Source organism: Zootoca vivipara, chromosome 1, assembly GCF_965207765.1.
Source record: "Zootoca vivipara chromosome 1, rZooViv2.hap1.1, whole genome shotgun sequence".
NCBI lineage: Eukaryota > Metazoa > Chordata > Lepidosauria > Squamata > Lacertidae > Zootoca > Zootoca vivipara.
In genome coordinates this window covers 6,345,341-6,360,502 of record NC_142582.1, presented here as the reverse complement: position 1 = coordinate 6,360,502, position 15,162 = coordinate 6,345,341, and the positions used below count along the sequence as shown (strand labels likewise).

General features: G+C 40.5%; 1 protein-coding gene across 1 annotated transcript in view; it reads right to left on the bottom strand.

Moving 5' to 3' along the window:
• Nucleotides 1–255: 255 nt before the first annotated feature.
• The window catches only part of MYL1 (myosin light chain 1), a 29,121-nt gene continuing 14,214 nt past the window's right edge, over nucleotides 256–15,162 (bottom strand). The window contains exons 2-7 of the mRNA XM_035138740.3: nucleotides 12,793–12,820; nucleotides 8,577–8,720; nucleotides 6,989–7,162; nucleotides 4,989–5,066; nucleotides 1,921–1,975; nucleotides 256–693 (exon numbers count right to left, since the gene is read on the bottom strand). Coding sequence (XP_034994631.1) covers nucleotides 1,947–1,975; nucleotides 4,989–5,066; nucleotides 6,989–7,162; nucleotides 8,577–8,720; nucleotides 12,793–12,820 — 453 coding nt within the window. The 3' untranslated portion in view covers nucleotides 256–693; nucleotides 1,921–1,946. The remainder of the gene's footprint in view (nucleotides 694–1,920; nucleotides 1,976–4,988; nucleotides 5,067–6,988; nucleotides 7,163–8,576; nucleotides 8,721–12,792; nucleotides 12,821–15,162) is intronic.

Here is a 15,162-nt window from a genome sequence, read left to right as displayed (position 1 = left end):
CCGGAATATATGGTACTTATTCATCAGCTGCCTGGCACCTGTCCCTTCAATTAATGAGTTGTAAAGAATGTACAGGCCAATTAAAGTAATTAATGGACATTCTGAAGTTTTCTTGGATAAGAATTGAATATGTTCCAATGAAAAATTTGAAACCATTGAAGAACTGTTCAAAAAATTCACTCTATCTCTCAGCCCCAAGGAATTAAAACCGCTCTCGGATCTGCATGAAATCAAATTGAACATCAGATACAGTAATATCTTTTTTTGATAAAACTTTATTGTATGGAATACAACATATAGAGAAAATAAATTAAGACTTCAAATTTGTTTTAATGGGGATCTGAACAGATTATAGAAAGATTTTCCAGCCATTCACTGACCACAGAAATTTATTATCAGATTCGTATTCCCTCGGCCAAGAACATACACTGTTTTCATGGTGGATCAATATGGTAAAAAAGAAAATTGGGCTTAACAGCTGTGGCAATGCAGTCCTTCTCATTTGCCTTGCCAAGTGCTTCTTCTGTGAAGTGTGAAAACTTTGAGATTCAATTGGTGTCTGAAGCTGGTGGCTTTAAAAAAGGGGACGATTGGAAGGCATCTATTACAATCCTTTAAGGCTCTAGGATGGTGTAACTGGATGGAGCAATAGTTTCCTAGATTTGTAGATCTCAAGTGCCCGCTGATCTTGTTCTGTCAAAAAGCAAAACAAATAACATTATATTCTGTATTTTATTATAAGTCAGGAGGGAAAATGCTTATATTTACATTTTCAAGCTGCAATAAATACTTTCTCTCTCAAATAACCCCATGAGTAGGCAGCAATAGCCCCATTTTACAGACATGAAAACTGAGATTGATAACAACTTGTTCTTACCGTAGTCAACCATAGTTGACTTGGTATCTTCTGGATCTACTGATGAGACCACATAAGCTCCTAAGTATTTATGTCAAGTTATTTGGACACCAGAGTGAAATGTATAATATGATTAAAGCCATAGCTGCCAAGTCCGGGTCGTAAAGATCCGGGATCGGCAGCGCACGCATGACCGGAAGTTGCGTGATGCAACTTCCGGTGGCGCTTCGCCCTTCTATGGGCATCAGAAAATGGCGGCGCCAGCTCCGGAAGTCGCTTCCGCGCATGACCGGAAACACGTAAAAGTGACTTCCAGCGCCGCCATTTTCTGATGCCCATAGAAGGGCAAAGCGCCACCGGAAGTCGCGTCACGCAACTTCCAGTCATGCGCGGAAGCGACTTCCGGCGCCGGCGTCGCCATTTTCTGGTGCCCATAGAAGGGCAAAGCGGCACCAGAAAAATGGCCGCCGGGAAGAAGCGAATTTAAGGGAGAATGCCGGGATTTATCACCAAACGGGAGACCGCCGGGAAACAGTAAGAAAAAAGGGGTTTTCCCGGCGGATACGGGATACTTGGCAGCTATGATTAAAGCCCCAATGCTGCCACTACGGTAGTTATTTTTGTGTGCCTATGATCTATGTTTTAGATCATAGAGAAATCAATATCTTAGAGAAAAGTCAGCATTAGACAGGAATTGTGGACACAATCCAGCCCAAGTTAAGCACTTCTAATGGACTTTAATGAGAGACAGAATTGCTTTAAGTGGGACTGAAACACCATTCACTTGAGCTGGGCCATGCCTTATTTACCTATGCACTTGTTACATACACGTACTTGAAAGGATCGCACATGAGGCTCTCGGGTGATTAAATGTCATGGGGTCCTTTTTGTATTATAAACCAATGCAGCTCTTTTCAAATTGTCACCCACAGAAATTCAGCTGATACAGGTAGGGATGCCACCTATGGTAGCTCAGTGCTACTGCTGGCTACATGCAGATAATAAAAGTCACCCACAAAAAGAAATGTGAAAGAAAACAGAGCATGTGTACAGAAGGAACTTACCAAATTACGTGTCTTGAGAAATCCCTTTAGACAGACATGATGTGCCTCACAAATGCTGTGGAATAAAACATAATCAATATGTCATGGAAGCAGGGAACAAGACATTGCAGTATGGAGTGCTCCTGCTCAGAACACTCCACTGCTACTTCCTTCTCATGCAAGGCTGGTGTCATTTTAGCTCCTCAAGAACAAGCACTCGATAAAACTGTGTTCACTGTTAGTGCATTTAATAATAAAACAGACATTTCCAGGTGTGTCAAAATTCTTCTGTACTGAGAGCATATTTCAGCGTAACTGACGAGCCAGTAGTAGAATTGCAACATGAGCTGAACCCCGTGGGTGGTATTTAATTTAAGTTTTGCTCAGAGTAGACCCATTTAAATTAATGAACATGACTAAGTTAGGTCCATTAATTTAAATGGACCTGCTCTGAGTAAAACTATGAGGTTGCCTTACCCAACATGTGCCCATTCAGCTGCTTCGATTGGTGGAATTGGCACTAAGTGCCACGTAATACCCCCGTTCTGCATTTGTAAGAACTCAATTGTTTAGTGTGGTAGCGTCTGTACTTTGAAATTCCCTGCCTATTGAGAGAAAGCAGGTACCTTCACTGTACTCTTTTTGGTACCTGCTAAAAGCATTCCTGTTTAGACAAGCCTACCCAGATGCTTAGAAAGTTGAGATAAGGTTAATCTGTTTTAGTATTTTAACTTTTGTATGTTTTAAGGTACAGTTGTAAATTTTCATTGATTTTACTGTTTTATCTTTTTGTAAACTGCTTTGAGGCTTTTTACAATTGTGGTGTGTAAATTTATGAGAAATATAATAATAATAAAAAACAGTACACTATCCCCTCATTTAATTAGTAGCGCCTGCCACCAGTCGACAAATGGCAGCTCTGATAAATCCATGTGAATGCTCTGATCTCCTGTCTTTCTTGGGATTACTTCTTATACACTCTAGAGCCCTGTTGCTTCAGTCCCAGCTACCTCACAAAGTAATCAGGTTGTCTTTGCAGTTCTTGTAGATAGAGCTGGGTGGAGGACCACATTTTGAGATTCCTGCATTGCAGGGGGTTGGGCTAGATGACCCTCAGGGTCCCTTCCAACACTTTTATGAGGATCTGCTAATGGTTCAGAGTCCTTTTTTTCATGCAGTTCCTGATACCTTTCTATCAAAATCATTGCATTTCTTCAAGCTAGGGTAATTGTCCTCCCTCCCTCTTTCTCTCTTAATAGTCATTCCAGCTTCCACACTACCCCACCCTCTGGAAGCCACACATACGGCATTTCTCTCTGATCCCTGCCTGTTGCTTTTCAACTGAAGCCATGCAGGGATTTCTCCAGCTGTTCTTTGTTTGTTTATATGTTGGACTTATCATGATATACAAAATAAAACCTAAAATTTAAACCGTTTTAAGCATTTAGAACAGCTGCTTCCTTCAAAACGCTATTAAAAGTCAGCATAAGCACAACAACAGCAACAACCCCCAGTGGAGTCAGGCCATAGTAAGAAGCCTGAGGAGTGGAGCCTGCCTGATCTCTCACAGGATTGAATTCTGCAGCCATGTGACAACTGTTGAAAGTGCCCAGCAACCTAACTATCTTTGGAGGCTGGCATATTAACAGGGCCTGCAAGGTAGAGCTTTACATTAGAGCAGGTTGAGACAGGTACAGATGGACCCATCTCCATTTTGGGCACTCTGAATTGGGTGCAGTATTAGTGAAATACATTCCAAATGCCTGGTTTCCAAGTGACCGTGTTTTGTACCAATCAAAGTTACCAGACCATCTTCAAAGGCACCTCTGACATGAAGTAGTCTAGATGTCACTTGCACATGAATAAGTGAGGCAAGCTCTGCTCTCCCCAAATAGGATCACAGCCGGCATACCAACCTAAACTGGCAAAAAGCATCCTTGGCCACTGCTGCCACCTGAGCACCCCCAATTTGCACTGAGTCAAAGGGCACACTCCCAAACTGTAAACACGGTCATTTGAGGGGAACACAGATTCATCTAAGACCAGTGTAAGCCTCTGTCCAAAGTTATGGGTTTCCTTGCCCAATGGATTCAATTTCAGCCTGTTCATTCTCATCCAACCCTGTACAGCTTCCAGTCATTGGTTGAAAAGTTCAACAGCCTGTGGGGAGCTGAGGTAGAGCTGACCAAGTGTCACCTGCAGACTGATGAGACTTCAACCCAAACCTACATGAAATCATTGGGAGAAGTCATTGGGAAATGCTGAAAAGCTCAATATCTAATAAATAAATAGCTCAAAAGCACATGGCTGGTGTGGTAATGATAGGGAGCCTTTCATTCCGTTCATGGAAAGACTGGTGTGTGCCAGGAGTGTTGGATTTCAACCTAGGCGAAAAGAGAAACAGCTGCTATTCATGCACCATTCTCAGTGCTGAAAGTGGGCGAGGGATGCCATACTTTTCATGTGGCCCCATAAACAATCTCCTTTCTTTTCCAGTGGCTATGAGCCTGGGCTAACCATCCCACTTCTTTTCTCTCTCGCTTTCGACACTGGCCACCCCCTTTCCCCTGCAATGAGCTTGTCCGCACTGGGCTGCTGATAAGGGCACACCACAGATTCAACCCCATCATTTGGGAAGGGGACATGGCTCAGTGGTAGAGCATCTGCTTTGCATGCAGAAGGTCCCAAGTTCAACCCCCAGCACCTCTTCAGAGCACAAACAGATGTGACATGAGAAATCCATGATCTGATACGCTAACTTAAAAAGGAAAGGCATCTGTGCTTGGGTGAGGGATGGATTACACTAGTGAAACAGTGCTGGGGAGGGGATATTTCTCCCTTTCCTCCTGAATGTTTTCCCCAGCTGAAATTTCCCCAAAGCTACTGGGGAGGAAAACACAGGTACCACTGTTTTATATTGGGTCTCCAGCAAAGCAAAGCAAAGCAAATAGCAGCTTGGGGTGTGCAATTTATTTGGGAAAACAGCATGGGTGAGGGAAGTGTTAAATTCTCCTTCCTCCAGCACCGCTGCCCTCTTCCGTTTGACCCCACCCCATGGCTGCTTTCCCCTACTGTATAGTGGAACTTACCCTCATAGTTGATGCAGCCGTTGGAGTCTTCCTGACCTTTCATCAGTTCCTCTACTTCTTCTTCCTTCATCTTCTCACCTAAACCACAGAAGGTATTTATGGTGGTGATTATGTTATATACAGTTATACCTTGGTTCTCGAATGCCTTGGTACTCGTACGTTTTGGCTTACGAACGCTGAAAATCAGTAAGTTTTTGAATGTTCGGTTTTTTGGATGACAAACGTCCGACACAGCTTCCGCTTGAGTGCAGGAGGCTCCTGCAGCCAATTAGAAGCTGCAGCTTGGTTTTCGAACGTTTTTGGAAGTCAAACAGACTTCCGGAACGGATTACATTTGAGAACCAAGGTACGGCTATATTGCTTATGTGCCAAAATTTCTTCTAAGCGGTTTACAGATGTAAATATAAGAAAAGCCCTGCTGGATCTGACCAAAGACACATCTAGTTCAGCATCCTGCTCTTACAGAGGCCTATGCTGTGCTGTGGGGTGGGGGGGCAAACAAGAGACTGGCTTTGTGTTATGTGTCAGCTATCACTCATGGTGTGTTTCACTCCAAAGAAACCCCAAGGAGAAGCCAAAGTTTGTTCTTAGCTTACTGGCTCATGGTTTCTTTCAGAGAAACAAACTACGAGTGCTGGTTCACATGTAACACCCAGCTGGCCTCTGGTTTATCTCCTCCCTGGAACGACAACAGCAGGAACAGGGTGGGGGAGAACTGAGGTGGAGACATGTGAGCAGCATGCACCAGCACACTCCTCGTTCCAATTAAACCATATTTTAACTGTAGATGTACAAACTAGGTCAGTGTATCTGTTCTGATAGCTCTTCAGTTCTGACACTAGTGATATCATGGGACTTGCGGTGTTGTAGCAATCTATGTGGACTTTCAGCCAAGGGTGCCATGTGGTTAGGCGGTGACATGCAGAACGCAGGGTGGATCACCTTTGTTTCCTGCTGCTGTGGAAGCAACTTTCTAGGTGCTCACAACAGATCTATGACCACACAGGATATCAAAGGAAATGCACCCCTGCAAAAGGGCATGTTGAATTATTTAACTTTCAAATTCCAAATATGATGGGTGCTAAAAAGTTGTAACATGACTTGGGAATTCAAAATATATTTTGGTTAAATTAATATAAATAAGTTTTGCTTGGTAAATAAAATGTGTGTAAAATGGCACAGAAATCATTACAAACAATTGCCAAGTGCTTGGACCTGTAGTTTATATTCTATCTACCGGTATCTATCTGTCTGTCTGTCTATCTATCTATCTATCTATCTATCTATCTATCTATCTATCTATCTATCATTACATGAGATTTTCAGAAGGTAAAATTAAAATTATCTAGTTTTCTGAAACTTCTTCATCAAATCAAATTACCAAGCTAAATGTTGTCCAACCACAAAATAATAGCAAATATAAATTCCTCAAACTCTAAAACATATTTTTAAGACCCTTTGGAATTTTCAAATTTCACCCCCTAAAATCACATGCTCTGTCCCTTCAGTTGTATGATTCTCAGTGTCTTTGTAATATATTTCTTTTTAACCAACCAGGATTTAATTATGTTTTAGTGATGTCTGTATGTATGTTTGTATTACCTGCTCTCCATGCTAAGATCCCAGGTGGGCTACATCATTAAAACATAATATAAAAACAACTTCCAACCTTAAAAATAAGGTGGGTTCAAAAACATACACCTCAGGTATCAACAAAAGAATTACTTTTAATAATACTTTTTAGTTATTTTATCCCTTGCAGAGAATTCTTGGTACTCTGACCAAAATTCCAGTTCCCGGATTTAATTGAAGAAAACCAAAGGAATGCAACTTTTATATATATAAAAAAAACATATCTGTAGTACTGTACAGTTAACACAGGGTCAGGGCTTCAAGCCCCATGTTGGGCAAAATATTCTTGTATTGCATGGACTTGGGCCAGATGACCTTTGTGGTTCCTTCCAACCCTATAATTCTATGACGACTTTTTGAAGGCTTACCCAGAGTGGCCAGTACGTGACGGAGTTCAGCACCCATGACGGTCCCATTGCCCTCTTTGTCAAAGACACGCAGACCTTCAACGAAGTCTTCAAAGCCACCCTGCTCCTTGTTGTTGGCCGCTGCTTGCATCATGGGCAGGAACTCTTCAAACCCAATTTTCTTAGCATTCATCTCTGCAATAAAACAACTTTATCAGGAATGTTCTCAGATATATTTGTGATGCTTTAGGAAGTTCTGCTGAAGTGCTGTCCTGTGATTTACATCTGTCTCTCAACCAGAACTATGCTGCCTTTAGAAATTAAATTTCTTCCTTCACAATACGGTACTACTGCCAAAGTAGTCCTAAAACACTGAAGGTAGTCCTAAAACACTGAAGTCTTTGCTTATTGTTGTACAGGACTTAACATCAGGTGATGTTACATACACATAAATCTGTATTCAATGGAGGGGGATAGTTTTTACAGGAATCATAATTTAATGGTTGTCCAGCTCCATTTCTAAGGAAACACAAGCACACAGTGGTTGCTTGTGAAAAGGGATCTGTAGTTTAATTTGAACACACTATTTATTTCATGCATTATCTATTTATTATAGTTTTGTCCCACTCATCAGATCCCACAGCAGCTTACAATAATAAGATAGTACCTGCCCTCAGGCTTAGCAATCTAAAAAAACATCCTGCATGGAAACCAAGATTTGTAGGATAGCAAATAGGGCTTTGTATTTTTAGTAAGCTGGCTTACTAGCTTTTGCACCAGCAGTTTTTTTGTATTTTGGGTTTGTGGCGTTTCTAGTGCTGTGTATTATGGCTTTTCGTACAGCACCTTCACACTGGTAAAGCTTGCTAACAGCTTTAAAGGAAAAGAAAACAAGGAGCTGTGAGTTAGATATTGTTATGAGTTGTGGGGTGAGGAGTGCCAGACCCATGGGGGCAACCAAGGGGGGATGGGGAAAGCTGCCCCCCCCAATCAATAAAAAGCAATAAAAATACTTAACTGAGGTTCTTGCCTCCCCCAACAAAAGCCTGCCCGCCTAACAAAAATCATGGCTAGACCCCTCTAATCCTTGGATTCAGCAAGTGTTAAAAGCTAATCAGGCCTTCCGATTCCTGGAAATAGCTAAACTAGCTACTGGTGAGGTGATGGGTGCTTAAGGGGCTCAGAACAGATGGCAATTTCAATTCAGTTTATAAGGTCCCACCAGGCACTAGTCAGATCTTGAACTATTTAATTTCACGAAGTAGCTGTATCCTATGTCTTCAGATATGCCCTTGGCACACGCCTGACTCTTTCTCATCAAAGACATCAGGAATTTAATTTGGGTGGGTAGCTGGAATAAAACTGTTTAGCTGAAAAAATTTCTTTGCACATTCACACATTCTACAAACCCGTGTCCATAATAACAAAATATTAAAGGCTCTATTCTTTTTAAAAATAAAAAACCCACCCCCACAAATGCTTGTGTGGTCAAGGCTTGTGTAGGAGGAAAGCACACTCCATCTTCACTAAAATTAAGGCAGTGGGAAAGGAGAATTTGACTGAACATTAAGAGGACATAATATGGACCATTTCATCTCAGAGTCGTTACCCTCATTGCTGGGGTTGCCCATGATCTTCTTGACCTCAGCATTAGTGGGGTTCTGCCCCAAAGCACGGATGACATCTCCAACCTGGCTTAGGGTGATCTTGCTTTCACCAGTCCTGTCGAAAAGGAGGAAGGCCTCCTTAAAGTCTGCAAGAGGAAAATGTCAGTGTCACCATAGCCAAACCACTTGCCCATACACCAGTTTGTATCAACTATGGTATAAATATTCATAGGGACACTTTCTCTGCAAGCAAAATTCCAGTGGTGTGACATTTGCATAATTTTACTGGTAGTATCAAATTTATTTTTACAACCCCCCCCCATTTTTCTGCCTCTAATAGCCATTACAAGCTGAGATTCGCCCCCACCTCCTTGTTCCTTTTTTTTAATGTGTGGTTTCATGGAAGCAGTGAGCCCCAATGGTTCGCAAGCCTGCTCCCAGGGTTTACCATATCTTATGATGGCTAATAGAGCCCTGATGAGGTTGATACATTTTAAAATCCTCCATGTGAAACAGCCACATTGCTATAGCCTCATGGAGGAGGAGGTAAGATATGAGCTGGGGCATCTGCTCTGACACCTGATCCCCAGGAAAACTCTACATATCTGATTTCACCCCACTTTCGAGAGAGAAATTGGATGAGTGGAGTCTCCACAGAAGGAAGCACTGGTGTGGATGTCGGGGGGCTGAAGCAACAGGGCTGTTTCACATGTAGGAGTTTTTATCGTAACTATCTGCATGCATATAGATGTTATATATGTATATAGTTTTAATTCTATCCATGTTTAATTCTCGTTGCGAGAAGCCAAGTTGCGGGGAACTAGGCAGAGGGCCTTCTTGGTGGTGGCACCTGCCCTGTGGAACGCCCTCCCAACAGATGTCAAAGAGGAAAACAACTACCAGACTTTTAGAAGACATCTGAAGGCAGCTCTGTTCAGGGAGGCTTTTAATGTTTAATAGATTACTGTTCTGTTGGAAGCGGCCCAGAGTGGCTGGGGAAACCCAGCCAGATGGGCGGGGTATAAATTTATTATTATTATTATTATTATTATTATTATTATTATTATTATTATTATTATTATTGTCTGTAAGAGGCCTTGAGTCCCGTCACAAGAAAAAGGTGGGGTATAAATCAATATATCACCATCATCGTTATCATCATCATATAAAGCAAGACAGAACCTTGCAATTATGGTTACAGGGGGCCATTTCAGACAGCCAAAAAGTTCAGCAAATGGAAAAAGGATTTGACACAACTGGCAGCTGAAAATAGCAAGCATTGTGTCTTGACAGTAAAAGTACTTTGAGAGGCATGGAAGCGAAGCTGTATGAATAATGTGGGAAAGCAAGCAGGTCCTACAGAATGGCAAGAGAGCATTAATAGGTGTGTCTTTGGGGGGGGGTTTAAAGTTTTCCCCTTCTACACTGCATTTACAGTATAAGGCTGTTAAGAACCCAGAGTGTCACCTAACTGCAGTCGCCACAGAACAGATTTGAAATTTCTTCTAGACCAATTTGGACTTTGTTCTGAAGCCACATCATGCCTGGCAAAGCGTAAATTTCTGCTTTATATAGAACTCTGCTCCTTCTGTCTTTTGGTCGACGCAGGCTCAGTAAACCCACGTGGCAAATTATGCAGCCTCCATTCATTTTCTCCTGGATGCTTGTGAAGCTGTACTATTTTGGTGCTCCCTCTTGCCCTCCTTATACTGCCTCAATAAGTTTCCTAGCCCTCTCCTAAATTGCTGAGGCAGGACATGCGGTTGCTAGCCTGTAACCCAATATATCTGATATTAATCCCCTCACTGTCTGATGCGTTGAGACCTGCAAGGCACTTCGATTGCTAGCCCTCTCCCATTACAGCTCATAAAGTTCTGGCCTTTTAGAATTGAAGAGAAGAGACTGCTACATGCTCCCAGGCTCACATTTGATATTTCCTCAGTGGCTACAAACAACAGAACTTCACTCATTTACACCAATGGAAGATCTCATCACCAACTCCTCGCCATTTTTATTCTTTTTTTTTATTAAAAAAAAGACTACACACTTTCGGGGACGTAAAATGCCAATTCCTTGTTTTCAGCTGCTGCAAACAGCAGTCAGTTTTCCATGTATACTGGTGGGAAACAGGTTACAGTGTGATTCCGAACAATATTGGCTCAGCTTTTAAGTCTGCTTTAACATTTCTAACGGTAATAATAGGCTCAGTAGAGTATGCTTCAAGCATGTTCTTCTGTCCCTCAGATTGTTTTTGCTCTGTCTTTTGGATCAGTGTATTTGCAACCCAAGAACAGATGGGCATTGCTGAAACAATTGGAAGGCCAGAGATGTTTCCTTTCTTTATAGGCACACATTGTGACTGAAATTCTTTCCTCTCCACTCCATGCAAGATCTCAATAGGTTTAAAAATATGTTTTTACAGTAGGCAGAATGTGAAGCTAAGTCCACAGATGTGTGTGGGTGCTTATAGACACAGCTGGGATTTTGATTTTACACCCCGCCCCCCTGTTCATGTTGGGCAGTGCAATAATTTATTTCTTAACCCAGAGTAAAAATTCTATTTTAGGGTTCTTCCATGTCTTCTTTAATTGGCTAGGTGTTTGTCAACTTTTTAATAAGCCAAAAAATGATATTAACTGGGGGCAACTTTTCTTTTATAGCAGTTTAATATGACTAAATAAAGTGTTTCAACTGTTAAAAGTGTTCTTACTAAATGCTGACCAACTCTATTGTTTTGAAATACGTTGGTTTTGACTGATTTAAAATTAATCAAGCAAATTAATCAATCTGTGGTCACCTTAACAAGCAGCTCCAAGAATACCATTTAATCTGGAATGTATTGCTTGTGAAAGCTTGTTAATGCAGAATGTGACACTGGAGAGAGAGCTTTTTAAATCAAAGGTACATTCTAGGCAAGGTGGGTTTTTCATTCAATTTATAGGTCTAAGAAATGTAAAAAATAATAGGTACTCACTACAGCAAGGGCGTATCAAATCAAGTTAATGAAATCTTGCCATTTGATGGTTTATTTAGACTCCCCATGTTACAGTGAACATCCAGATTTTGCTGAATGTTGTCATTTAAATGTGAATGTTGGCAATCCAGAGGAATTTTGTGAATGCCTGAAAACAGATATATATCCCCTACGCCCACCAAGCTTTTGTAGATATACCAGTGAATGCTGACATTCACCATATCTGGGACATTCTGCATCATATACTCCTATCTTAAATCACATAATGCAAGCCATTTATTTGATAAATAAAATCCAAAGTGCTGTAGCATATTGATCCTACCTATGTGTGGTTGTAGCATATCAACATGCCACTCAACTGCTGTGACATTGCATTAAAATGGATGATAAGCAAGAAGCCTTATAATGCTACTACTATAAGGCTGTAATCCTAACCTCATTTACTTGGGAGTAACCACTATTGAATTCAATATGATTTACTTCTGAGTAGACAAGGTTAGAGCTGTGATGTTAGTGATAAAGGTGTCTTGCTTTTAATTGAATAATAAAAGACATAAATCGGGATCAAATAAAACTATCTTTACAGAAGTAATATTTTAGAATATTTAATTGATAAAGTTGGGGTATTTGTTTCTTTTGTCATACAAAGACACACAGATTGATTTTTTGTGGGGCTAGGGACATTAATTTACCAGAATTATGAAATGTATACAACAGGCTGATTACAATAAATAAATAAATCAGCTCCAAATTCCCTTTAATTCATGACACTCATGTTACATACTATATTCTTAGTTAAATTTATTTAGCTCTGCCCCACCGCAGCAATACAGCTTGATATTCCCTTACCAATTCCTAGGAGTCATAATCATACATGCATTGGCTGGATAGTCATGAATCCTTCATTTATTTATCAATATGCAACATTTATAGATTTTTGTTTCTCTGCTTTCTTCCTTACTAATGGCTTTAAACCTCATTCTGTCATTACTGCCTTACCAGCTCTCTAAAGAGCTATGTGCCAGTAGGAGAAGGCAGCACTCTCTTGTGATCTGTGCTTCAAGGCAGTCAAATGCAAAACATAAAACATCTAAAGAAGTGTTTTGGAATCTGTGGCCTGATCTTTAAGTGGTGGAAGTCTACACGATGAAGTCAATTAAGCTTCACTGTTTATACCAGCGGGCATATTCCAATAGTATTAAAATACCTCTCTATATGTTTACTGGCTCTCCCAAAAAACTTACCATCCTGTTGTTCCTTGGAGAACTCGATCTGTTAGAAAAAAAATCAATCAAAAAAAGCCCCCTTAAAAAAAAAGACCTGTTGGACTTGACAGCATCCAGCTTGCTCCTTGAAACATCTTCCCAAGATGCAAAGAAAATGATTTTGTCCGATTTTTCAAGTGTAGCTGAGATGCCACCAAGTTGCTAATGGAACGATGGCTACTTAAGCTAATGAGTATCCAGTATTTGATGTTCCGTGCAATGAATCACATCAACACGCAGGGAATTGAATTTATGTTCCACTTACCAGCAATTTGATCAGCGCTGAAGGACTGCATTTGGCAAAAGAGAGAGGAAAGTAAAAAGCTAGTACTCTTGGAGGGAAAATTGCATTGACAGACAAAAGTTATACATATCCTATAGTGTGTTTACATGAACTAATTTGGCCACAAACGTATTTTATGTATTCCATTATTTGAACTCTTTCCAGGCCACCTTTCAGGGCAAAGCCCTCCAAAGGCAGTTTATGTTAGAAAAATAATAATAAAAGCAAATAACAATGTCATGTAAGTACTGTATTTGAAGTCCATTATAATATCTTCCTGCACACAATCAGAGGCACAGACTATATATATATATATATATATATATATATATATATATATATATATATATATATATAATCTGTGCTTACACACACACACAAAATATGATCTACCGTAAATATCCTAATCCTTTTTAGAGAAACATATTATTGCATTACAGTAGAGAACATAATGTAAATCGAAAATATCATTGTGCAATAAATACTACATTCGAAAGAACTAATATAACAGAAGGTTTAAGACCCATATGTCCTTTAAGCCTTTATTTTAAAAACATGCCATTTTGTTACTGTTCATAGGCATGTTGTGCATCTGGATTCTACTGCACATATATTTCAGCAAACATGAATTACAGACCATTGATAACTACAACCTGCTATAAAAGACAGGAAACAGGCGAGCTATTACATAAAACAAGATTTCCCAAATAATCCCAGTAATTTCACATTAACAGTAAGAATAGATGCACACACTCCTGCATGATTTTGGTAGGACGCTATATTGGTTATCTGACTCCCTTATGCTATGCATTAATTACACATTTGGAAATGACAATGTTAGATCAAACCACTGGCTCACTATGCAGAACTAATTTTCTCCTGCACCCACCATGATTGCGAAAGTTGGAAGGGAAGAGGAGGAGGAAGAGGCAAGGCTGGAAGCTGCCTGAATCCCTGAGAGTGGTCCTGACTCCCTGGCCTTATTTCTTCTTATTTAACTTAAGCCAGTGACATCATGGGCAGGATTAAGTGTCAGAGAGTAGTGGCCACTCCCCCTTGGGGAGTTCTTTAACTTTCTTAGGGCAAAGGGAAAGAAGGATCCATTTCTTGATGGACCTCTCGTAGGCACTATTTTTAGGAGGGTGGAGAGCAGACAGGGAGCTGCTACTTGCTTCCCTGAGTTTCAATCTTGTCAGCACTTTTTCATTCTGCAGCGTAAAGATGGAATATTCCTTATGTAGTCTTCCTCAAAAAAAGGCTTATCGTTATGGACGCCTGTTCATCTTGAGCCAGCTACTGAGCCAGCTGCTGGGAGAGTGGACCTCTCAAGGGTTTCTCCAGCTGGCTGCCTTAAGCATTTTCAGCTAGGTTTGATACCTCTGGTATTGAGAATGGCATTTTCTAGCCAGCGGATTTAAGAAGCTTAATCCCAAGTTATTACACACCAGGGAAACCACCCCTCCTGCTTTCAGCCAGCATGGTTCACTTGCCAGTTAAGGCAGAGAGTTAGGCAGGTTTACTTGGGAGTAAGATCCGCTATGATAAGGGAACGTTACTCCCAGGTTAAATTCACAAAGGAAAGGATTAAAGATCCAAGAAAAAGGAGCAGGTTTTATGATAAATTTGGCTTGATTCATGCATTAATTTTGAACATGGCAAAGCCACTGTTAAGACGATTTTACCATATCAGTTTTGAGTGGTGAGTCTATATTGTCTCCTATGTAATGTGGCATTTTACTAAGAACAAACTTTAGCCTTCAATAGTTCAGTCTGGCATAGTGAATTCCACATCAAAGAAACATTCAGAAAACATTCACCTGTGTAGAACTGATGCGATGATTTTTACCATGAGCTCAGTGATTTTACAACATCCATGAGCAATATGTGAATCGGACCTTAGTGGTGTAAAATTAGATTCAAATAGTTTGACTTAGCCAACCAATGGCTTGATAGTCTTAAGAACAAAACCGAACAGCTTGGTGGTTGCTTGAAGTCAAATATGTAATCTTAGTTACTTCTAGCATTTAAAGTATGTATGATTCATAAGATTTTATATTTTTAGATTT